Raw genomic sequence first — 25,027 nt, forward strand, 5'->3', positions numbered from 1 at the left:
CTGAGAGCTGATGGTTCTGAGCAGCTCTGACCGGCAGAGTATTGGCCCCATCCATCCTGTGCTGCTGTTGTCTGGTTTATAGATGAGCTGGGCCTTGACAGTGATAGAGAAAGGGCTGGACAGAGCAGCATCGGTACACAGGAGTTTCTATGTAAAGGCCGCAGCAGCTTGAATCCAACAGCTCCAAATCAGGCTGCATTAGGCTAAGCATTTTATTTTCTTCACAAAGGAGTGTAAGTTTGAGCAAGTGTGTCCTAGTGGCTTTGGGAACAATTTCAAGTTTACATGCATTGTGCCACTTCCTCTGAAGCTACAAGGTAGCTGTTGATTCAGGGGAGGTGACAGTGGTTCTTTGTGCCTCCAGGGACTCCTTAGGCCAAATGGGATGTTGCACGAGACACTCCAGCAGTTTTTCTTTGTTGCTTGCAAGGATTTTTATTACTTTGTGGCTTCCTTTGTCACCATGCTTACTTAATTCTTCCAGTCATGCTTTTCAGAGCACCTGCCCTTTGCTACCTGCTGCTTTCTGTTCTCAGCCATTAAGGGATGGATATAAGGATGAAGTCACACAGTGCTTTATCATAAATCCGTGCCTTTGCTCAGCCTGCCATAACAAAATATCATAAACTGAACACGGAAACTTGTTTCCCACAGTTCCAGAGTCTGGAAATCGGGGGTCAGGCTCCGTTGAGGGTGTTCCTCTCAGTTTGCAGCCTGGAAACTCCTGCAGTGTACCCCCACATGACGGGGTGAATCTGGGACTGGGTCTCTACCCTCTTCCTTAAGGACTCCAGTCTTCTTCACAACAACCCATCCTGGTGACTTAATTCCTTTCCTGAGGCTTTGCCTACACCTTCCATCACAGAGGGGTTCATTGGAACATGGATTTGGGGAGGAGGGCAGAATTCCTCAGCCCACAACAAGGACTTTCTGCTGCTTGTCCATACCTCGTTCTCTTCATCTGCAGTGAAACTTTGCTTAGGAACTAGCTGTGAGTACGTGGGAAAGCCACCTTATGCAGCTGTAATATACCGTGCAGTTGGTCATTATTATGACTAAATGAGCATTTATTCTACAAACATTATTATTACTTATGTGAGAACACATACAGCCCTAACTGCAGTTACGTGATTTGCGGAATCCACCTCCTTGCTTCTCACTGCCCTGGTCAATGGATGCCATTGCATATCTCCAGCCCATTGAGTGGATTTTGTTCTTGACATTCAACCTGGCTTTGAAGCAGTGTGTAGGAATTATTGTCTACTCAAGACACAAAACTATACAAATTCCTTAGAAGAATTGATGGGTAGAACAATTAAAATTAGCAATCTTACTTAAATTCAAGACAGAGTGTTCTTAATATGGCAGTGATGTGTTAACTCCATCTTGGCGTGGGGGGGTGGGAGAGAGAGAGAGAGAGAGAGAGAGAGAGAGAGAGAGATATCCTGTGGGGCTACTAGGAAATCCTTATAGAGTAAGGTGCACCTTGGTGAGTTCCCTATATCTCCTACTGTCCTCATCAATGTTTCTAGGAGAGGGAGATTGCTGAAGGGTAACATGCCAACATGGGAGGAATTTAGCAGGCTCCAAATTCCTACCAAGGAGCAGTGCCCATAGTTTGACAAATGACCTTGTCAAGATCAGAAAGTTTGCAAGATGTGGAACAAAGGTCTCCTGAGATTCCACCGCATTCCAATGAGCAGAAGCCTTCCCATGATGCAGTCTCACTCATCTGTGGCTTTAAGCTTGGGAACTTTTAATACAGTTTGGGGTCATGAATTTTCTGAACCATGACAGACTGCTTCGTGAGCTGCTAGTATAGGGACCATGCTGAAGTTCATGGGCTCTTCTTTGTTCTTGCCTCACAGAGAGCAGCAGCCTGCATTCAGCCTGCATCCACGAGAACACGGTACATAGCCGAGTCTTTCAGATCTTGTACAGGAATGAAGAGGTGCCCATAAATGATGCCATGATCTTCCGAGCTCACCTTCTCTTGGATGGTGAAAGGGTAAGTCGTGAACCCGGCGTGAACCCGGCGCCAGCCACATGCAACTCTTGCCTCTCCTTGTACACTAAGTGAGAAACGAGAGGGAAACAGTGCATTTACTTAGAAATGTGATAGCTGTGTATTCATGATTTCAGAGCAGAGAGAGCATGCACTTAATTTCCTTCCTTCCTTCTTTCCTTCTTTCCCTCCTTCATTTTATATTTTCTTTCATGAAATAGTTTGTTCCATGCAGATAAAATGGTTGGCAGTCTCCATGGCCACTCTGCTGAGTAACTTTGTTTTTCTCTTACCCAGACCATCAATAGAGGCTTACTGAGTAATGGTGTTTTCAGGGTTTGTGTTGGACCTTTGCATCAAGGACAGATTTGCAGAAGGAAGAAGGTCCCTTAAGAGGCTGATACTTTAGCCAGAAAGCAGACAATGACTAAGCATGGCGGGAAGTGATGGGCACTCAGCTGCCTGCGTGTGTGGAGGAACGGCAACAAGGGAGCAGCCAACAAGCCTAGGGCTCAACCAGTCAACGGGAGTCAGTGCTCAGCTGCGTGTGCTGTGAGTCCTAGGCACACAGAATGGGGAAAGGCTGAGAGGATGGGGGCGGGGGCTAGGGCACTTTCTGTTTGCCAGAAACACGATTGAATATTCCTCATTCTGCAAATTAACCTGCTGCAGAGGACTATCTGACATCCGGATCATTGCCACCACTCCCCCATCCCACCTCAAGTCCCTGTTGCCATGTTGTAGCTGATCATTTCTTTCTAGAATGCCTTCAGTGGCATTGAGATGTGTTCCTATTTCAGGAAAAACTAAAGTCCCCCTGTTCACATTCCTCATGGGATGTGCATAACGATTCCTACTGGGCATCTGACTTTTCTCTCTCGTGCCCCTTGGCTTTTTGTCCACATCTTTTATGCTCTAGGCAGTGACCAGATTCCCCTGTGTGGGTAAAAGTAAAAGGCTCTGACTCATTCGGCATTAAATAATTTGTCCAGCCGTCAAAAACTTTTTGAGCCCTCACTAGGCACCCGCTATGTTCTGGAGGTAAAATAATAAACAAGAAAATAACCCCAGTGCTTTGAGGCTTGTGTTTTCATGTTAGATCGACAAAGCCCAGTGTAACCCAGTATGTTGATTGTGTATGTGCAAATATAGTCTTACGCCTGCCTGCTACCACATGCTGAGCCCACTGATCTGTGAGAAATACTTGTGAGGGATGTAGGAGTATGTGTTTGGATCCCTATTGGAATCCTAATAGGGAAACTGTGACTGCATCCCAAAGAGAAGAGGCCACAGGATGGACCCTCTCTGCAGGACTTGATGTAGCTGTAAGAAAGACATTTAGATAATGGGGTTGTCAAGAGCTCAGCACAGTCATTACCATGACCTTCACAGGAGATGGAGACCGTTTGCTGGAGGAGGAGTGACAGGCGAGAGGGAGCTCCCTGAGAAGCCAGCCTTGAGCTGAGTACCTGATACTGAAGATGTTCTAGGTCTGCATAGGTCTCCGAGTTGGTGTTCCTGGAAGAGGGTGCGGCCAAGGCAAAGGCCCTGGGGTGGGAATAAGTTCAAGATGGATGAGGAGAAGCTTTGAGATCAAGGTGATTTGTATCAGGTGTGAGGGTGGAGCACCAGAGAGGGCCAGTCCAGAATTACAGAGCACTGTGGACATGGGAAGGATGTAGGACTCATTCTTGGATAATGAAAAGCCATTGCTTTTTGTCAGGAAACTGTAATGGCACAGTTTTAATTGGATGATTTCATCATTTCACCCCGTCTGTATGTGTCTCCGGACTGGAGCCTCCTGTCTCTGAATCCCTTGCACTCCACTGAAACTTGGCAATGACAGAGTGACTCAGTGGCAGAATAATGGCACTGAATTTCAACTCTCTCCTTTTCAGGGTCTTTGTAAGTTCTTGCTTCCAAATGGAAATTAAGAGGCTCCGTTTTCCCTGTGGGAATGGCCCTCAGCCCTTACCTTGTACCGTGCCCAGGCCACGGTCATCTTCCTAACAACCACATGAGCCTGATTCCTTAATTTCTTAAACTACCACAGTACATATTAATAGTTTGTCTGCAAATGGTGTACAAAGACCCCAACAGACTCCTGCCAGCTGTGCTGTGCTTGACTGCTGCTTGTCCATCACCCCTCTTTGCCTGCCTTCCTGCCCTTTGAGACTGAATGCATAGACTACTCCTTAGCCTCTGTGCCTTTGGGTTCCCCTTGGGTTCAGGTTTTGAAAGCTCCTGCAGATGACCTGGGAGAAGGAGCCCAGAGTATTCACTCCCCAGGCTCCTTCCACATTGGACTACAGAGAGTACACTAGGCTGGCAGGGTGCTGGAGCTCGTTCACAGTAGCCTCCTTCATAAGCCACAGGTATGGATCTCTTTCTGGCTCAGTAATTCATGACTTCATGTTGGTAGCTTGGAATCAGGATGGAAACCTTTCCATTGCACAAACCACCAAGATCACAAGGCAGTGTTTGTGTTTCCTTCGGAAAGCTGCTTGTTAGGCATTTACCAGCACATCACTGGCCATGCCCTTCTACCAGTGGGCCCATGCTGGTGAGGCAGAACATTCCATGTGACTCTCCCGTTCTGGTAACTGTGAAGCAAGGGTGGTGGGGAAGTCATCTGTCTATTAAGGTCAACATCCTGAGCATTCATGTAGTGCATTGTCAACTATCCCTTGGATGCACCTGTGCTTGATGCTGTTTCTTTCCTGGGTCCCAGTCAATTGACTTAGTTTTGGAAAAGCTACCCTGTGATTGCCTCTCAAAGAAAGGAACTGCCCATGGAGCTGCACACTCCAGATCAGCTTGCCCAAATCCCAGAAAGGGTACAGCACTCTGTGCCTCCCGGGCTCTTGTGCTGGGGATTGTTGGTCCCTGAGAGGGACCTGGGTAGTATAGGTGTGATTGGAGCCTGGGTTTACACAAAGTTAAGCTAGCTTGGCTATTATTCCATTAGTCTTGCACCTGCCTCTAACATTTACAGCCTTTCAATTTAACCTTTCTCAACACCCAGTTTTAGCTGGTGGTGATTATAACAAGCTTGAGGTTGAACAGGGCATTTGTTTCATAGTACACACTGTTTTTCATAAGTCCAATCGTTTTTCCCTGTAAGTGGGTTAGTGTGTTGTTTTTCCCTGTAAGTGGGTTAGTGTGTTGTTCTTCCCTGTAAGGGGGTTAGTGTGCTGTTTTTCCCTGTAAGGGGGTTAGTGTGCTGTTTTTTCCTGTAAGGGGCTAGTGTGTTGTTTTTCCCTGTAAGGGGCTAGTGTGTTGTTTTTCCCTGTAAGTGGGTTAGTGTGTTGTGTTGGAGAAATCCATGTAGCACCAGCATTGCTGCTGATCATTGTGTCTAAATCCGAGACAATTGCAGATCATCAGAGACTGGCATTATGATGTAGTGGGTTCAATACCAGTGTATTGTATTAAAGTGCCTATTCAAGTCATGCTGTACTGCTTCTGATCCAGCTCCCTGCTGCGATGCCTAGGAAAGCAACAGAATATGGCTCATTGAGTCCCCACCGTCACACAGGATTCCTGGATGTAGTGTGGCCCTGGCTTCAGCTGGTCCAACCCCTGCTGTTGCAGCCATTTGGGAAGTGAACTAGTGAATGTAGATTTTTTTTTCTATCTCTCCTGTCCCTCTGTCATTCTGGCTTTCAAATCAATAAAATAAATGTTACAAAATTAAAAAAGAAAACTGAATGCCTATAAGAGGCCTGGCACCTGGCACTGTGTCCACAAAGGCTCACAGTCTGCCATGTGGGCAAGAGACATTGATGGTAAGGCCTCTTAGCCACCAGGCACACTATTCCACATGTGGCAGGGCATTCATTGTTGTAGCCTCTGCAACCAGGTTTCACACAAGTTAAAGAGAGTACAGAAGTAATCATTTGATGATGTGCACAAAGTGAGCTTACAAGCAGTGCAGATATTTTTATTTGCATACTCTGCATAAATCCCACAGGTGATTCTGGGAGTCTCACGAAAGACACAGAACAGTAAAGGGTAAAAAGGTAGCTGTAGGCTCATCCAGAATGGGGGACAAAAAAGGGAGGAAGCATGGGGAAGCTTGCACAGCAGTGCCGTGTGCACAGCCTGCCTCTAGGCCTGGGCTGGAGGCATCATCCCACCGTCAAAGAGAATGGGTATTTTCATCAAGGTGCCTGAACTTTGAGCCAGACAAGGAGCAGGTTATCTCCAAAAGAGCTTTCTGAGCCAAGTTGCTGTTGGAACGCATCCGACGAGATAAGCTGGGGGTGACAGAGGCAAGGCTGGGAACCTATTGAGGAGAGGCTCCAGGCAGAGGAGGTGAAGGGCCCCTCGCCCAGCGTGCGTGCTGCCCCCAGTGCATCGCTGGGAGTGTTTTTGTGCTTTCCCTGATGCACGGTGAACACCTGTGCTCTGTGCAGTCAGCTAACCGAGGACAGACAGCACTCATTCTCTAATCCCTGTTTCAGTCGTGCTTTGACCAAGGTGCCTTGTCAGCTTTCCTGAACTCTATGCTTACAGACATGGCCTAGGTCTGAGTTGTGTTTGAGCTACTGTTTTGCTGAGTGTATAAAAAGTGGAACCCTGGAAATAAACTTTGTCAGTTGCCCACGAGGGCTTGTTGCCCCCATTTCTTTTAAATTCACAGTTGCATCTTTAGAGGTTTAACCAGGAGAAGCATCTCCCAGAGTGACATTCCTCAGTGCCTTACGGTCCTGCTCCCCTGGCAGGACTGGTTCTACTGAGGCTACTGGTCTGCCCCACTCAGACCTTGTGGTTAAGGGAGAAGGTCCTTTCTCAGTTGGAAGGGTGAATGACTCAGTCTTGGTAAGGAGGCCTGGGTGGAGTGGCACTCAGGAGGCTCTGAAGAGACAGATTATAGCAAACCTGGGGAAAGTAATGGAGGGCAGATTTGGAGAGGAAATGGCCATTACTAAGGGGCAGTGAACAAAGCTGGGAAGGAAGGGTGAGAGCCAGCCGGCGTGAATGCCCTTTGGGTCCTAAAAAAGGCCATGTATTTCCCCATGCAAGCAGCTCCTTTGGAATGTAGCAAAGGGAGTACTGGGATTTACTAAGGTCAGCCTAGCAGGGAGCAGAGAGATGGAGTGGGAGCGCAAGGGCAAGGAGGGTACTGCTGTCTTCCTGAATGGGTACAGCTGCATGAAGCCAGACCTGGCCACCAGATAAGATTGGAAGGGAGAACTCTGTGCATAGGGAAGTTAAGGAAAGTTGATTTTAAAGTTTGGCCTTGAAATAAGCTTGACGAGGGGACAAGCCCTGTGGTGTGGCAAGATAAACTGCTGCCTGCGGTACCAAGCTCTGTATTTTTTGGTTCCCTGATTTGAGTCCTGTGTCTTTGATGGTCCAAAGGTCAGCGGGGAAGCTCTGTGTGGGGGCCTGGCGGACTTCAGCCTGATAGGTCAACACTTCCAACAGCCTTCTCACCAGCGATAGGGTGTGCTGTGTGTCAGACACGGTGCTCAGTGCTTTGTTGTTTCTCATGGAGTCACTGCATGTCTTTACAGGGGATTTTATGATTCTGTTTTTATAGCAAGAACACAGAGATTTAGAGAGGATGATGTTTGTTCCAAATCACCTCCTTGGGAAGAAGTAGAGCTGGGGTTGGCTTCCACACTGGGTGTGTGACCAGGGTTCAAGACCCCATGCCAGAGCTGGTGGAGCCCTGGTTCCTTATGTGGCCTGCCACCATGGTCTGTTGCAAGTCAAGCGTAACTCCCCTGGCTTGAGAGTCGTCAGTACTCCGTGTGTGCGTTTTCTTACTAATTCATCCAAGAGCAATGCCATGGGGCAAGTGATTTGTTTCACGCCAGTTTTTTAGAAGAGAGAACAATGGTGAGCTTGGTCTCACAGATGCTCAGTGGCAGCACCAACATTTGTGTCCATGGTCTCTCATTCTGAAAGAGGCCTTCTTAGCTAGCTGTCTGCAGTGGAGCTCAAGAGAGAAGAAAGGAGAACATCAGAGAGCCAGAATTCTGAGTGCAGCCAAAACCAACCAGTGTGTGACTTGTGTGGGTGAAAGGAACAGATGGAACCCTGGGGACAGAGTCGCTGATCGGCTCCAGGGCCTGGGGCTCACTGACCAGCCCAGCCTAGAATTTGCTCTGCTTTGCTGCCTTCATTTGAAACTGCAATACAATATTTCTGAATTCAGAGTCGTATCCACATTAAATAAGATGGTTTTTATGCAGTACTGTCCCTGCCACATAGTAACTCCGGTTATTTTTTTTATTTTTTTTTTTAATGTACAAGGCTTCCTAGTGCTACTGAAATGACTTTTGAAAGGGGAGGTTGTTTGTAACATGGTAAGGCAGAATAAAGGGAAGTCCCACACGTGTGTCATGCATGTATGCGTGTATATGTGTGGAAAGATGGGCAATAGCCAACCATGGAATGAATGGTTAGAAAAGACCATGCTTTTCATTCTGGAGTCTTGTGTAGGGAAGATGAATGCAGAGACCAGACCGCCCCATGTATCCGCACCTGGTCCAGGCTGGCAATGGTTCTCTTGGCCCCCACCAGGGCCTTCTCGGGAATTCTCCTTCCCAGACACTGTGTGCTTTCAGGGATGACCTCCTTGGCCAGTCTCACTTTCCAGCCACTGGGGCAGCATGCTGCATTGCTTTCCTTGTGTGTGTGTGTGTGAAATGAGCTTCGTGATTATGCAAAACAAAGCTAGAAGAGGATTATTTATAGCCGGTGGACTCAGCCAAATGTTAACTTCTAAACACATTTTTGCAACAAGTTTTAAACCCCAAGGACCTAAAGATAAATCTTGTCCATATGTCTCTGCCTAAATTATGCAGAAGCAGAGAGATGTTTCCAGGGAGCCCTTTGTCGGAGAGATTTCCGTCCCTGAAAGAGCTCATCTGGGGAAGAAGTGAAAACCAGGAAAAAGAGGGGACAGAGCTTGACTGTCTCTCAGAGATGCCTTGGTTGTAGCCATGCTGCCGGTGTGTCTCTCTGGAGCTGGGGGTGCAAGGAAGGAAAGGCGGGTTCTTCCTGAAGGATGTGCGGATTGTGTGGCCAGCAGGCTAGAAGACAGCCAGGGGCATCACTGCAAGCCTGATGGACAATGCTGCTGAATGTGGTGAGCCGTGGCACATGCGGGAGTAGTTGCCAGATAAAAACCATAGCTAACAAATACCATCCCTGCATTCTCAGATCCATATTTTTTAATAGAAGCTTGAAACGTATACAGATGTGAACTTGCCTGAATTCTAAATGGTGCTATTGTTCAAAGCATTTTAAAAATACTATGGGGACTAAACAAAACACATCTGTAGAAAACGCTCAGCTCATGGACTCCCAGGTTATAATCATGAAGCAAGCAATTGTAACAGGAGCTGTAAAAAGGCTAAGATGCAGGAGACGAGAAGAACTGTGCCCATCCTGGCAGTGGGGTACTGTGTCATGGCCAAGTCCTGTCACAAGTGCAGAACTGATGCTGGGTGGCTCAGCTGTGGGGGGTCGTGGTGAGACCTGCCATGTAGCAAATCACTCCCTCTGAGACTGCGATGAGATAGGGGAAGAACCTGTGAGAGAGTTTGAGATTGTTTTTTGGTGCTAAGATTGAGTGTAACCATGCGTAGAACATGAAATGCTAGTGATTCCTTTTTTAATACTTTTTATTCTGAATGCTGAATTATGTGGTACAATTTTGTATAGGCTGGGATCCCCCACCCCCAAACTCCCACCGCCTGACAGATTTTCCCAATGTTACTACAGTAGTGTAGTCCTTCATAAGGAATCATAATGCTATTAGCCTCTTAGTGGGTCTCAGAACAGAGTCGGGGACCACTGGCTTCGGAAGCTGAGCCAGCACGGTGTCTTGGTTTTCTGATTGTCTGATTGCACCTGCTGTGGGACTGGTGTTAACTCGGTCTGTCTCTACTGTACCAGCAGCCAAGCAGGGCTCTGCTGCAAGGTCCCTAGTCTGTACTTCTCAGAGCAAGGACTTGAGAACACTGTGTTCTTGCTCCAGTTTTTATTCCAGATCAAGTCTGTTTAGGAAATGAGGATGTCGAAAGTACCTCAAAAAAGAAAGCTTAAACATTTTCCGCAACTTAGTGCTTCCCAAACTGGCTACATGGTTTCCTTCCTTCTGTTTTCCATATAGTGTTCTCAAGTAGGCATTTCGTCTGGAGTTCCAAGGAACCCACATGGAAATTTGACTGGAGTATAAAGGGTGTTGCTTTTCCATTCTTTGTGAAATAGACCAGAGGAACATTTCATTTGGACAAGCATTGACTCACAACATGCCTTGGATTTTGTCTCTCTTGCAGGTGGAGGATGCGCTCAGTGAAGTCGACTTCCAGCTCAAGGTGGACTTGCACTTCACAGACAGTGAGCAGCAGTACGTGTCCTGAAGGCCCTTGGACTGTGGTAGTAGGAGGTCCCACCATCCCTCCCCACGCCTGGGGTGTCCTGGCCTCCCCACTCCTGGGGTGTCCTCCTGGCCACAGCGTCAGGAATGCCTCTCAGGCATCCACTTCCCTAAAGCAAAAATGTCCTTCCATAGTTACAGCTCAGTGGGAACATGGATCATGTAGACAGGTAGCTTCTCCAAGTCCCTTTATGTTTCCCTAGTAAAATATCAGAGACTGGGGCATCGGGTCTTACAAACTGAGTGGCTGCACACTGAAAGTCCGGGGACTCCTGTACACATCTGGTGAGGACTGTCTGTCACACGCCCTCATGGTGGATGGAGGGGCAGCAAAGCCAGTGTCAAACTCATTTTGTCAAAACCCCACTCCTGAGATAACAGCATAGAACCCGCATGAGCTTGTGCCCTCTTGAACATTCTGCCTGTCAACACATTGTTGGGGATTTGAGTTTCTGATACAGGAACATGGGCACATTCAAGATCCAAGCCATAGTGCATATCAATTATGCATCACAGGGAACTTCTGAGTACCTGGCTTGATCCAATCTCGTGTCTGACTCCTCCACAGATTTCTAAAGTGGTGTTCATTGAGGGTTTTCCACGTGTGACTCTACAAGATAACACACTTCAAAGCCCTCTTTTGAATCAAAAGATTCTTGTGGAATTCTACATTTTGTGCTAAATATCTGACACCAACTTTCAACTTTCTGAAAAGAAAATCCATTTAGGCACAGCCCTCTGATTAAATAAGCAAGAAGTTAATCCTGTACAAAATGGCTGCCTTTAGGTTCATTCTGTGGCCTCTTCATTCCCCTTGGAACTCAACTGTCAGGCCAATTAGCTTTTCAAATCTCTTTCAGGTGATCAATGAATCTTTTTCTTAAGGAATTAAAAAAAGCCCCGTAAAGTATAATTTCAAAAGTACCTGAACTCTGGATAAATTTATAACTTTTCCCACTGCTTCCCTTTCCCACCCTACTCCCAGATGTAAGCTTTCTGAGGCCAGGAACCGCGCAGTGCTGACACAGCACATCGTAAGAATCTGGTATTTCTGCATTTACCTTGTTCTCGCTGTGGCTTAAGATGAGGGAGAAGTGGAAGAAGGGGCAAGTTGTGTTTGATTGGTGCCTTTGTAAGCAGGGTCTTCATTTGTTGCAGAGGATCAGGAAAATGAATATGAGTGAAAAAAATCAAATCATTGGTTACAAGGCATTTCGCACCACAATCGACTTGTCTTGTGGGAACCTTTTGCAGTTATCTTGTAGATGCTGAGCAACTATCCTTGCAGTGACCTTGGCAAAGAACGCCTGGGGAGCCCTCCTCATGCCGCACCCGGCCCCATGCTATGTTGATGCCTCTGACAGTGATGGTTATGTCACTCCTTGTAAGAGGCTTTGGGGAACCTGCTACTCCCCTAAGGAACCCAGTCACAGGCAGTCAGGTGGACAGCCACCTGCCCAAAGCTGCTCTCTCTCCCTTGGGCCATTCCCATCACCCACAGCCTCTGTCCAGAGGGCCTTGGCAGGATGTGGCACAGTTGTAGAGGGTGCAGGGAAAGCTATCTGTAGATGCTTGTGCTTTGGCCGAGGAGAGGAAGGGAAGCCCCTCTCTGCTCTGTTCTGTGACCAGCCTCTTGGCACACTTGGGCCACTCTGAATTCAAGTGATCCTTATGCTTGGTCTGTGCAACCTCTTCAGCAAGCACTCTCCTTTCGTTTGGAGAATTGGGGCAGGAGGCTGCCTCGCTGACGTCAGGGAACAGGTCCTCCCATCTAGTCGTGGGAAGTGCTCCTTCACTGCCCCATTCCTGAATCTGTCTAATGGCTGTAAGGAGTTTGTAATGTCAGGAAGTTGTACTGGAGGGTGCCTGTACCAAGGCTGGGCTTCTGCGAGGTGTTAGAGATCCGTTAGCAATGGACACCTGCTCATGCCATACTGCCTGCCTGCCTTTGAACGGTGCCTCTGCCACTGTCAGGGCTCAGCCTCTGGGATTCCTCACCTTGTCTTGTTTCTTTTGTATTGTCATTATTTTCCATGATACAGTTTTGTAGGCATAGGGAGTTCCCCCTCCCCTTTATTTCTTCACATTCCCCCACCCCATTTTCTCCTATAACATTACAGTAGTATAATTCTTCGGCAGAAGTCACAAGTCCAATATTCTGTTATTTACGTGTATCTTGGCATTGTAGGTATAGGCAATGGTAGAAAATCTAGTATCGAATTGTCAAGGAATGTTTAACAATTTGACTGGGAGGCCTTTTTGTTATTTGGGAGTAGAGGCGCATACTTCCTGGCATGCTAGTCTCCATTATAGTTTATCTATGAGGGGGATATATAAATATATATACCTGTTTATCTGCATATTTATTTTTGTGTTTTGCACAAAATCTCATCCCTGCCTTTACCAGAGCGCTGGCACCTCTGTCCAACCACTCCTCTCAGCACATCTGCTTCCTGCATGGTGGGATCCTATACTGTCTACGGGATCGTTGTAGTACCACCACAATGAACTCAGGCTGTGAACGTGGCTTGTCCTCTTCCTGGCATGTAGAGTCAGAACTGGCTTCCCTGAGTCCATAGCTCTCAGAAGCCACCCCTCCCTTCAACACCCTTTCCCACCCTCATTCCCTTTTTCTTCAGAGATAGTTATCCATGGCTCATTTCTAGAGGGCCACAGAGTTAAAACTTAGCCAGTTACCCAAATGCCTTTAGTGGAAAGCCCTAGGCAGCACAGAAGTGACACCCTTGCAGAGCAGTGGACAGAAAGCCTGCACATAGGTGATGGGCACAGGCAGAGTGCGTGGACTCCAGCGGCGGTGGTCCTGTGATCACAGCTCTGAAATAGCAGAGCTGCTCTGATCTGCAACTCAGTGGCCTCATTTGTAGAGCTAACATCTATGTGCAAAAGCAGACCTGTTCCCTCTTCTGCAAAGGTGATACGAGACCACGGGCAGACCCGCACATGGCCTGCCGCAGAAGCTTCTTCCTCCAGTTCACGGCTCCCTAGGTGCAAGTGGGGCCAGGCTTTAATGTGCTGCTTCCTTCCTGTGATACACAGCACTTAATAATAATCAGAGCACGGGGGTTTCATAAAGTATAAGATTAGCTTAGATGAGCAGGAAGCCAGAGGCTGGGGAAGATTGGAAGACATATTTTTTCATTTTCATAAATTAGGTTTAAGGATGATAAGGCATCTGCAAATCCTGGGGGTAGAAGTTGTGCTTCGAAGTGAGACTGAGTTGGCGGGCTTCTCTAACGCTGTGCAGCCCACCACAGGGCAGCCAGTATCAGGGGTGGAAGGCTCTTACAGGGCGTTTTGACCAGCTCTTCTCAATGCAGGTGGATGCTTCTGAACCTTGGCCATTTGGTGGTTTCCTGAGTCATTTAGGGGGAGCGTTGGTGGTATCCAGATATGCTGCACAGAGCAGCCCTTGCTCCCTACAAAGTGTGTTTGATGTGGTCCCCAAAGTCAGTGTTCAGAGCTTAAGCAGCTCTGCTCGTGGCCAGTGGCCCTTTGGAATGTGCTGCCCTGCCAAGACTTCTCAGCACCTGCTTGCTCGGGGTCAGGGAGCTCACGCTTCCTCCTGAACAGCTCTTCCAACCAGAGCATTCTTCTTTACTTGGAGGAGCAATGTATCCTTGTGTGAATTCCCTCAGTTGGCTTCAGTTGTATTCCTTCCTACCACCCAGAAAAGCCCTCAATCTGAGTGACAGTTTTGATGAGTCTCTTAAGTGATGGCTTTGTCTTTAGATCCAATACTGGGCTTTCATGCTGTCCTCTTTGCTCCTCTTTCACCGTCACTAAGTGTGTGTGTGTGTGTGTGTGTGTGTGTGTGTGCTCATGCGCATGCATTTTGCTTGTTTTAGTTCCTTTATAGGAAAGTGGGTATTCTTCTTTTCACGCTACAAAGTTTATCTCTGTTTTTTCTAAATTAGGACCCATCCCTCGGACCTCAGTAATTGTCTCCATCCATACCAGAGCTAAGAGGCATCACCTCCTCCTTTCTAACATCTTCATTCTTACTTCCTTCTTATTTATGTAGCTTAAATTCTTAATAACACTTTGGATGATTTGCTATCCTGAAATGTGATGAATCTCCTGTTGTCTAAGCCCTAAGGATACTGCTGTGATTCATGGGAACTTGTGTCTGAATGGGTTCCAGGCAACAATGAGCAATAACTCAGAACCACCTGGAAACAGAAAAATCTGGTCTGTGTTTGCTTTTGCCTTAGGGCTTGGAATTTGTTAATTAACTTGTATTGTCTTTACTTCCATAAGTGGACAATACTGGGAAACACTCGCTCTGCTTGCCATGCCGATTCAGGGGACAGGCATCATACCCAATTCATAGTAAGGCCTCAACAAATAACAGGAGTACCAATGTTATCAACTTCCTGAAAGTTACGGGGAGGAGTCTTCTTCCCCTAGTCCACCGGTTCTCATTTCCCATTGAATAGGAGGCAGGTACCTGCGGTCTGTGTGTGGAGTCATGCTGGACTCCAGTAACTTAATTGGCTCTTTTAATTAGCATCCAGTAACCTGGATGCCAAGGAAGCAGGACCCATTGGGTTGGGTCTTTGCAGGCTGCTCCTCAGCCTCCTCTCTCTGCATCTTTCTCCATGGAGGCAAGAGACACGTGCCTCTAAAGTAATCATGGAAGATGGTGCAGCCAGGTTTCTCATGCTGTGGTTCAGCCAAGCTGGCAGAGCCCAGGTGATGGGTTTCCAGAGCTTGAGATGAATGCAGGGGTCTCCCAAGTCATGTCTGTTTGTGTAACCAGGGCCATCGGTGGGCTGCCAGGTGTTTTATTTCTAAGGATCAGACAGGTGCCAGGTAAAGAGGGATGGCATTTTGTTGGGGATTTCGAGGCAAGTGGCCAGAGATGACTGAACGGTGGCCCTTGGGAGCCGCCTATGTGGTCAAGGCTCATTTTAAGCTTCAGACCCTTGATGAGCTCCTTGGAATACGTTGGGAATAGAAAGCATGAGCCAAAGTCCTTGTCCTTACATGGAAGCTATCTAATAGAAAACACAGGCTTTCAAGGGCATGCAGCACTGTGGAAGCCATGTGGGGAACCTATGGAAGAATTAAGAGGGAGGTGGGCAGAAAAAGGACCAGGGCTCTGCTGTGTTGCTAGGAGCCTTGGAAGGAGTCTTGGCAACTGATTCACCTTCACAATGTTGGTCTGATCTTGGCAGCAGAGCATGACTCCCAGATCTGCCATTAAGCTGCTAGATGACATCTAATGAGTCCTTCCCCTCTCCGAGCCCTGGTTCCTTTATCTGCCAATCATGGGTGAGATGACTTCTACCTGGCAGACTATTTGTCGGAATAAGTAGAATGGTGCATTTCTGGTGCTTGCCTGTGTAAGAACTATAGCATGATGCCTCTTGGATGACAGCAGAGGCAGTTTACTGTCACTCACATGAGCTCATCTGCTTGCCTTCCAGGCTGAGGGACGTGGCTGGGGCCCCAATGATCAGCAGCCGCACACTTGGCCTGCATTTCCACCCCCGGAGAGGCCTGCACCACCAGGTCCCAGTCATGTTTGACTACTTCCACCTGTCGGTGATCTCGATGACCGTCCACGCTGCCCTGGTGGCTCTGCAGCAGCCCCTGATCAGGTATGAAGTTAGGAAGCAGCTCTGACATAGGGGCAGGGCCCTCCTTCCGTCCCAGGTGTGGTGGAAAGGCATGGAGTTGGCCACAGAAAGTCAACACAGAGCAGAAGGTCTTTTCTGGGGCAGCAGGCTTGTTCTGCGGACCTCACAAAATGGAATGGAAGAGGCAAGGCAGGGTTGATGTGTCATGTATCGGGACAATATTGGTGACTGAACACCTGCAAGCTCTGGTTCATACTGGGAGGATGAGATTTCTACATCTGGCTTCACTTTTGGCTGACTATCCCTTATTTGGGAGGCGCCTAATGTCCTTGAACGTCAAACTCTTCATTGTCTGGTCAGAGGCAGGTCTGCCTCCATGGTCTTTTGGCTCTACCTTTGTGAAATGCCTCAGACCATCTCCAGGACCTCATGCATTACTGACATTTTATGAATTCCATACTTTGAAAGACAGACAGAGCTCAGCCTTCTTTGTAAGAGTTCCTTGCATGGCCATGCACATACATCAGACCATGTCAAACTGTCACATGTGCTGTAAGCAAAGGTTGCAGTTCGTGCAGCAAGATATTTAGGGATAGGATCTTACAGTGTGGGGTTTCATGCCTGAAACGTCTCCCGTTTCCCTTTTTCTGTGTAATTGCTCGATAGTGAGGTCTGAAATGCACAGGGGAGACTCAGGTTCTCACTGATGGTGCTGCTGCTGGTCTGAGGTCTCCATTACTTCCTGAGGCCAGAGAGAAGGAAATGAGAAAACCTTAAATAAGCCACATGGTGTGGCCAGAAGAAGCTGCAATTGGAGATCTTGACCCAATAACTGAACTCATCCGCTAAGTTCACCCATGTGCTGCTCAGACTCAGATAGTGACCTCCATGTGTAGAACAACAGACATGTAGCAAGCAGAACACAGAAGTGGAGACAGACCACTCAGAGCTAACGCAGAAGTCAAGGTGACATGCATTTGAGAGAATAAAAGGTGACATTGCACAGGAGTGAGTCTTGGGCAGAGGGGAATCCTACAGGGTTAGCTTGGAACACATGGCGGGAGCCAGGGGCCCAAGGAAGTGAGGGGCAAAGGGCATTACTGGGCAGCAGCACCCAGAGCTTCAGCTTAAGTTCAGATAGGTCCTACCCCACAGTGCTTTGCTGGGAAGCTTGGATGTGCCATGCTTGATTGAGTTCCTTTCAGGTAACTGGAAATTAAAGATAGAAGAACCCCTTCTACTAGGAAGGCCTTGAACTTTTCATCACCCTTTCATTGAAGAGGTGACTGCTGAGGGCTTGTGCTCTCAGAGAGCAGTTTGGGTACACACAGTGAACCTACTGTGGGGCTGAAGTGTGAAGTACCCAGTCCAGGGTTGTAGGGCAATTTGCATATGAGGAATTATCATGTAGTAAATGCTGTTGGCATAGGATCTGGTAGATATCATTTCAAGGTGTAATGGAAAATGTGTATGACTGTGGACCAGAAAATGTTCTGAGTCATATCTGTGGGAACAGGGAGGCAGCCCTAACTTTGGGGTTGCAGGGGAAATGGGATCTGGAAAGCAGCCAGGTCATAGCATCCTGCAGTGCACATTCCCTAGGGTTTACTCATGCTCAGGCCAGGCAGCTAATGTTCTCAGCATAGAGGGGAGGGTGTGACATGCCCATGCTCCACAGAGAAGACTGTCAACCAGAGTCTCTGTCCTGGAATCACACCCAATGTTGAGGCTGACAGGAGGAGACAGTCTGTGCTAGGAAAGGCTGGGCTCCTTCAGGCGGTTCTGGGGTGCTGAGAATTGGAGTTGCAATCATTAAGTCTAGCCTCACTGCTTGTCACCTTAGGGATCCTTGTACACAAGACCTGACATTAGTAAAACTATGTCCTACATGTAAATAAATGCATGGGAGTGTTTTTCAGTGGGGGATGATGCTTAGGTAGGTAAAGAAGGCTGATAGTTCATAGTGCACAGGCTGGAAATGCACTTGATGTGCTGTGGTGTCGTTAAGCTGTAGACCCTTCTGCAGAGAAGGTGAAACCTGGAAGTGCTGAGATGAATCCGTTAAGCCTGGGATCTTACAGGGATCAAGATGTGGCAGAAATAGATGCACACTCAAAGCTCATCTTGGAGCAACACCTCAGTGGAGTTGCAGAGTGTAGTAGCTCCCTTTGTACTGTAGGGTTACACACATGGGCTTTACGACTGTGTGGGTGGAGCTTGGAGTTCTGGCTTGAAGTATGGCGATTTTGATTTCAGAACATTCAGGAGATGTTAGGAGGATGAAATGCGATTATGTGTGCCGAAACCTGGGCCGTAGATTCCAAGGAGTAATGTTTATTTAGTGCCTACCATACCCAAAGTCCTGCAGTATGGGAAAGAGGTGGCTAAGCTTATGATATTTGAGGTGTTGTATAAATGGCGTGGCCTTTGAGAGTCTGTCACAGTGGCTCAACAGGCTAATCCTCCTACTGCCAGCGTTGACATCCCATATGGGTGTCAGTTCATGTCCCAGCTGCTCCACTTCCCATCTAGCTCCCTGCTTATGAACTGGGAAAGCAATGGGGAACAGCCCATGGCCTTGGGCCCTTGTACCCATATGGGATACCTGGAAGAAACTCCAAGTTTTGGATTGGGTCAACTCTGTAAATCTACCTTTATATAGAAGCACTCCTCATACTATATATATATTTTAATGAAATATATATAATATATTTAAAACATATATTTTACATACAAATAAAATATAAAATATTTTGTATATTTTATAATAATTTATACAGTTTGAAATATATAGGAAAATATATTTTATATATAAAATATATTATAATATATTTATTATATATAATATATAAGTAATATATATTATATTATCTAACATTATACATAGATAATATAATATATATTATAATATATTATGTATTTAAATATATAACATATATTTAAACATATAACTTACATTTATTTATATTCATATAAATATTTTATATCTAAATTTAATAAATATATATAAATATACATGCACAAAAATATAAATATATAACTTTTAAATATATAATTTTTAAAATATTATATATGTATTTAAGGATGTGGTCTTTGTGTTGTGCTCCACAGCATTAAAGATGGCAGCAGTGAGGGGAACCAGAGCCATATTTCACATTCCTTAATGGCACATTAGGGAACTAGAGATTTGTTCATCATACAAGAAGGTCAGACCAAGGGTTTGAGGCTTTAGAACAGTACTGATCAGAGCTCATGCTTGCAAAGACCCTGTCAACAGCTGCAGGGTCGGTGGAGCTGAAGCCACTTTAGAGTCGAGGTCAGAGGCCTGACCAGAGAGAAGTGTCTGTAGCCTTGGAAGGACAGTGGAGTTCAGGTGTTCCTCCTTTGGCTTCCAGGAGCCCTGACACTTCTTACAAGGACTTGGAGATCTGGGGTGCCTTAGCCTCAGCCTGCTGACATGAGCAGTGTCTGGCCAGGTTGTCTGCAGCAGCTGTGCAGAGGAACACACACACAGAAACTTTGAAGAAATGTGGGGACTTCTCCAGCGAGGGGCAAAAATAGAACAGTCCTCTGTTCTTGGGGTTCTGCAGGAAGAGTTTCTGTCTGGTGTCACAGTAGTTGGGGACAAAGAACGCCCTTGGAGATCATGGTAGATGCCCAGCAAAGAGGTCGAGCCCTCATTTGCGCAGGAAAGCATTTTTTTCCCACAATTAATTCCCATCCCTGGGAAGCAGTTGCGTAATTAGAATTTAACCTCGAAAAGCAATCTTCACAAAAACACAGCAAAGAAAAGAATTTTAGCCCTCTGATGAGCACAGCTGAATTTCACGAAGAATTCCCTGTCCAATGCACAAGCTAAGCAAGACCTACACTTGAGGAATGGGAAGGAATATTTCAGCTGCCACTTTGCAGCGCGTCCTCTGCGTGTGTCGCTGGCGTCTGTTCTCACACACGCGCCATCCTTCTCCTGGGATGGCTGTTCTCCCCGTCTTCTTGCTAAGCAGCAGAATTGCTTCAGATCAACCTGAATAAAATGGGGTGATGACATCCAGCTTTATTGCATTGGTGGTATTATCAACAATGCCTATATATGAAGGGGCTTCAAAAAGTTTGTGGAAAATGGAATTGGGGACCAAAAGTGTGTGTGTGTGTGTGTGTGTGTGTGTGTGTGTGTGTGTAAAACACATTTTCTATGAACTTTTTGAAGAACCCCTCTTACATGCCATAAAGATGTTATGTTTTTATTTTATTTGTGACATTACAAACAACTGTTGCTAGGTACTGTTGAGTCATGACCAATTTCTCACTATACATAAAGCTGTGCTTGGTTAATCTTGGAGAATCCTTTCCGTGACCCCCTAGTTAAAATGATAATGTTATCACATGTGACAAATGAAGAACTAGGCAACAGGAAGTCAGAAAACTTGGCCTCTTCTTGGGGTGGGCATTTGGCCCTGAAGTTAAGCTGCCAGGTAAACATCCCCTCCCCCCTAGTCCCATAAGTCTCAAATCAGAGTACATGCTTCCAGCTTCCTGATAACGTAGGCTCTGGGAGGCAGGAGTAACAAACAAGGAACTGAGTTCCAGCCCCCTGGGTTGAGTTCTTGGCTCCCAGCTCTGGCTCCAGCCCAGCCTGTGCTGCTGCTTTTGGGGAGTGAACCAACAGAAGGTAACTGTCTCTGCTTCTCTTTCTGTCTCTTTGCTTCTAAAATAAATACATAAAGACTTAAAGATAAATACAATACATTTTAAAATAAATAAAGGAAAGGAAAACTTTTCCTATAGTTGTGCAAGACATCAGCAGCACTGCTGGGACCTGGATCTGGCGAACTGGCTTTGTCGCCTGCTTCTGTGCCATCTGGGCACTCTGCTGAGTATCATCTCTGTGTTTCCTTTTTACCAGGTTGGTTTTGTAAATTTTTCTGTCCTACTTGCTGGCCCAGCTCTTGCCCCATCATTTTACATCTTGTTTTGATAATCGCCATTGGTGGGCCATGCTAGCGGATTAGCTTAAAAGAAGTGACATTTAGTTAGGCACATAATGTTAGCTACTATTGCTGGTGTTCATAGTCACCATGCCTCCCTCTCTGGACCAGCGTGTCTGTAAGGGGAGCATTGCATCTTACTCCTCTAACCAGCAAAGCACCCAACATCCTACCTGCACGTGGCATGATACTAATAAGCATTTCAATAAATGTGTTAAACATAAATACAGTGTTAACATTCCCTGCCTATATTTCAAGCAAGGATTTGAATCGCTTAGATTGCAACTTGCCACCGTATTTTCTTGTGCAGCCTCAGTGAGGATGATATCCAATGGCTATTTATTGTCCCTAACTTCTTTGTCATCAGAAACTTAGGAAATGCCCATGTGATACTAATTCTAATCAGATGAAACAATTAGCCATGATCATAGTTAATAGAAGAGACCCAAAATTAAGGAAAAAATGAGTATATGTGGATGTTGCTGCTAGCTTGTTGATGAAATTCAAACAGGGGAAGGTAGAAGAGAGCCAAATAAAATAAATGTAAACCCAAATAAGATAAATGTAGCTTGCCCATCGCCGCTGCTAATCCCCTCAGCGTTGAGGTTGACGGTGGCCACCTCACTGTGGCAGTTGATCTGTCTGGTGAGTCTCAGAGCTGCGCAGGATCTGTGTACTTGTCAGTTGGGCCGGCTAAGTACAGTTTTCCCAGCAGCATTGGTCCAGTGGGTATTTTAGCAATCCTAGCGGCCCTGGCATTCTGTTAGATTCTTGTGCTAGGCATGGAGGTAGACAGTGCCCTGTGTTCTCCCACAGGAGCTCACTCTGGGTTGAACACCACCTTAGGAAGCAGATAGAAGATTCAGGCGATGTCCCATCCAGGAACCATGCCAATTCCTGCCTCCCCATCCCCACCCCCACTGATGGAACCTCAAGTTCTCTACCTCAGTGCCTCTACAAGCTGCTGACATTTTAGGAAAGACATTTCTAACTGTGTGTCTCCAACTCCCCAGCCTATGCACCAGATATACCCCATGGTCGTCTCAGCATTTCAACAAGTTCTGTCCACCTAGCTTCCCCTGTGGGGCGAGCTACTCCTTCTCACTGACTCCCCAGGGACACCCCCAAAAGAGCCTGAGATCCTGATCCCACTACTCTCATTGTATCCTTTTTCTCTCTCTCTCTTTGATTCTCTTCCTTTTAGCTTCACTCGCCCAGGAAGGGGTTCCTGGCTTGGCAAAGGTGGCGCAGACACGGGATCAGAGCCGTCTATCATTTCTCTGGAAAACCTGGTCTTCGGGGCTGGATATTGCAAGCCTGCCTCATCCGAGGTAACGTGTGCCCATGTGCATGGCAGGAGGCTCCCACTGCGGGGACTTCCTTTGGGAGACTCCTGCTCCGTGTGTCGCTTACCCACACCACTCGACCATCCCTGTTTGTACCCTTGCATTTTGCAGCCAAACATATTTCTGGCTCCATAAACACGACTCAGGTCTTCATGCAGTGCTTCTTGTCTGTGGTCTCCTTCGAGACTGGCTCCCTGGAGGTAAGGAAGCTACAGTGAGGGGTTGTGCCTGGACTCTGGGCTTCCACAGGGGTGTTGGCACCAAGCTCGGCTCAGTCTCCAATTTCCTGTCTGTGTCAGTTTGCCCTCCAGTGGAGTAAGCCACTAACCATTCCTGCTCTCATGCCGAGTTTGGTGTGACTGTTGTTATAATGGGTATGAGCTTTCTCACGTATCATGTGCTTACCCTTGTGGCTTTTTTTCCGAGAAATACCTGCTGCTATTCTGTGACCACACACTATGTGATTTCCCTAATTTGTACTGACCCAATATATGGCTTATCTATTAGCAGCCTTCTCAGAGGTAATCAAACTGTAACATTCACTGGTCACCAGACAGATGGGACAAATAAGAAGGATCATTCATTGGAACTTAAAAACATTTATAGAAAACATAGTTTATAAAATGACTGTTGATGAATACTAATTTTTTTTTTGCACAGACATACAAACTTTTAATTCAATTTTCCTAGGAACTTTTGGAAAGACCTTTATGTGCGTTTATGTGCTGTGTGTATGTATATGTGTGTGTGAATGAAGGGATTTATCATAAAGAACCCACTCTGATTTACCAAATGTTAAGGCAGCTGAGAGACCCAGGAGAGCTGAATCTGTAAAATTTAGTTCAAGTTCAAACCCAAGTCCAAAGCAGGAGGTAACTGATATCCAAGATCAGAGGCAGCCAATAAGATCTTCATGGTGTGTCTAAGGTTGATGGGAACAAGCAGCACCAGAGAGTGTGGTGTGTTTCCCCCAGACACCAATGCAGCAGCCTATGTCATCTAGCAACGTCCTCATTGCTAGATTCAGGACAATGTTTAGACAGAACTCTGGGTGCCCCTTGACTCAATCAAGTTGATGTATGGAGTTCACTATCTTGACAGCCCATGTCATGAGTTGAAGGGACTGTCCATGCCGAACAGCCCTGAAAGAGGAACCCATTGTCTAGTGCAGCTGAGCTCTGCACCAGTGCTTACGGAGTGTCAGATCACTGCTGTGTTGGGCTTGGTCTCCCACGACATCATCTTTCCCAGCACTGAGATCCAGCCAGAGATTCTGGCTGCCAAGGCAGCACAAGTCGTGTTTGTGTCTGGTCCTAACTGCTGTGTCACGTGTTCTCAAGTTCCTTAAGCTGCCAAGAGTCTCCTGAGGGACAGGAGACCTGAAGCCAGTGCAGGGCTATGTGAAATGCAAGGAACAGACTTTGGAGATAAATAGCACTGGTTGGAGAGTGAATTCCAGTAACTAACAGGACTGTGAATAGTCACTGAGCTTCTGATGTTCTGGTGTCCTTAGTACCCAGCAGATAGTAACTGAATGAGTGGAAAAGGAAGGAGAATGCAGTGAGTGTTACAGCACGGGATGGCCATGTCTACGACCCCTCATTGTGTTGATGGTATCAGCGCTCAGGAATAGGACTGAGAAAAGTGGAAGGCTGGGGCTGACTGCCCGCCTCTCTGCCTCCAAGGCCTGGGCAGACCTTTCAGTTCTGCAGCAGATGCAGAAGTTGTGTCCCCAGTGGTCCCATGGTTCCTCTTCTCCTTAGAGCATCTGCAGCCGAATTGGCAGGATCATCTTTACGCATAGCTCCCCAGGAGTCCGTAGGAGTTTCTGTGAGTCCACAGCATGGTCCTACATTGCCCCTGCCAACCATGTGGACTATTGCCATAGGACTGTTACCTGAACATCTTCACTTTGCCTCTGTTTCAGCAAGCACAGTATGAGGTCTTAGGAGACGCCCACGGCCACAGATGGTTGTACAGCATTTTCATCACATACTCCCTGAGCTGAGGGCGCCTCTGCTGGTGCTTGCTGAGGAGGCACTTCTTCCAAGATGCTCTGAGCTTCAGCTGGGTTCTGAGCAGCCGCAGATGGAGAGCTCAGCATTCCAGTCTACCCAGGACCCAACACCATGCCCGGCACACAAAACTATGCTCAGGAAACGTGTGTTGAGTGAGCAACTAACACAAGTTGGCTGAAGTACACTCCTATAGAGAACTACATGGCAAAAGAGTCACACAGGCCAGACTTTGCTCTATGTGGCAGCAGATAAGAGCAGATTGGGGTGGAGGGGAGCTGCAGAGTGATGGGCATCTGCGTTGATATGTCTGTGTAATTTGGGCTTCCTGGAGACTCTGTGCAGAAACCCTGAGCCACTCTTGATGACTCAGTTTTCTCAGCTGTGAAATGGGATAGCACCTGTGTCTCCAGAAGAGGATTCCAAGAGTATGTGTAAAGCATTATAGAAATAAATCTAGCATAACCGTATCATCTTTCGTTTCTTTTCTTGGATTTTTTTGTGTCAAAGCAGGCATCCTTGTCTTTCACAAGAGTCAGATAAAATGCTTTATTTCTGGGTGCTTAGTGCTGAACCTGCTCATGTTGCTTAGCTTGACGGGTTATTTCCACGACTTGATTCTTTTCCTGTGCATTTTCCATTTGGGTGCCATCCAGTTATGCAGATTCAGGG

The 25,027-nt window shown here is 46.9% G+C and overlaps 1 protein-coding gene across 3 annotated transcripts in view; it reads left to right on the forward strand.

Annotated features, from left to right (window-relative positions):
* Positions 1 to 25,027, forward strand: part of FAM135B (family with sequence similarity 135 member B) — a 288,328-nt gene that overhangs the window by 196,217 nt on the left and 67,084 nt on the right. For all 3 annotated transcript variants that reach the window (XM_058668452.1, XM_058668449.1, XM_058668450.1), the window contains exons 4-7: positions 1,869 to 2,008; positions 10,306 to 10,376; positions 15,857 to 16,030; positions 22,199 to 22,325. In XM_058668452.1, the coding sequence (XP_058524435.1) occupies positions 1,869 to 2,008; positions 10,306 to 10,376; positions 15,857 to 16,030; positions 22,199 to 22,325 (512 nt within the window). The remainder of the gene's footprint in view (positions 1 to 1,868; positions 2,009 to 10,305; positions 10,377 to 15,856; positions 16,031 to 22,198; positions 22,326 to 25,027) is intronic.

The sequence above is a fragment of the Ochotona princeps genome, chromosome 9 (assembly GCF_030435755.1).
Source record: "Ochotona princeps isolate mOchPri1 chromosome 9, mOchPri1.hap1, whole genome shotgun sequence".
NCBI classification, from domain to species: Eukaryota; Metazoa; Chordata; class Mammalia; order Lagomorpha; family Ochotonidae; genus Ochotona; species Ochotona princeps.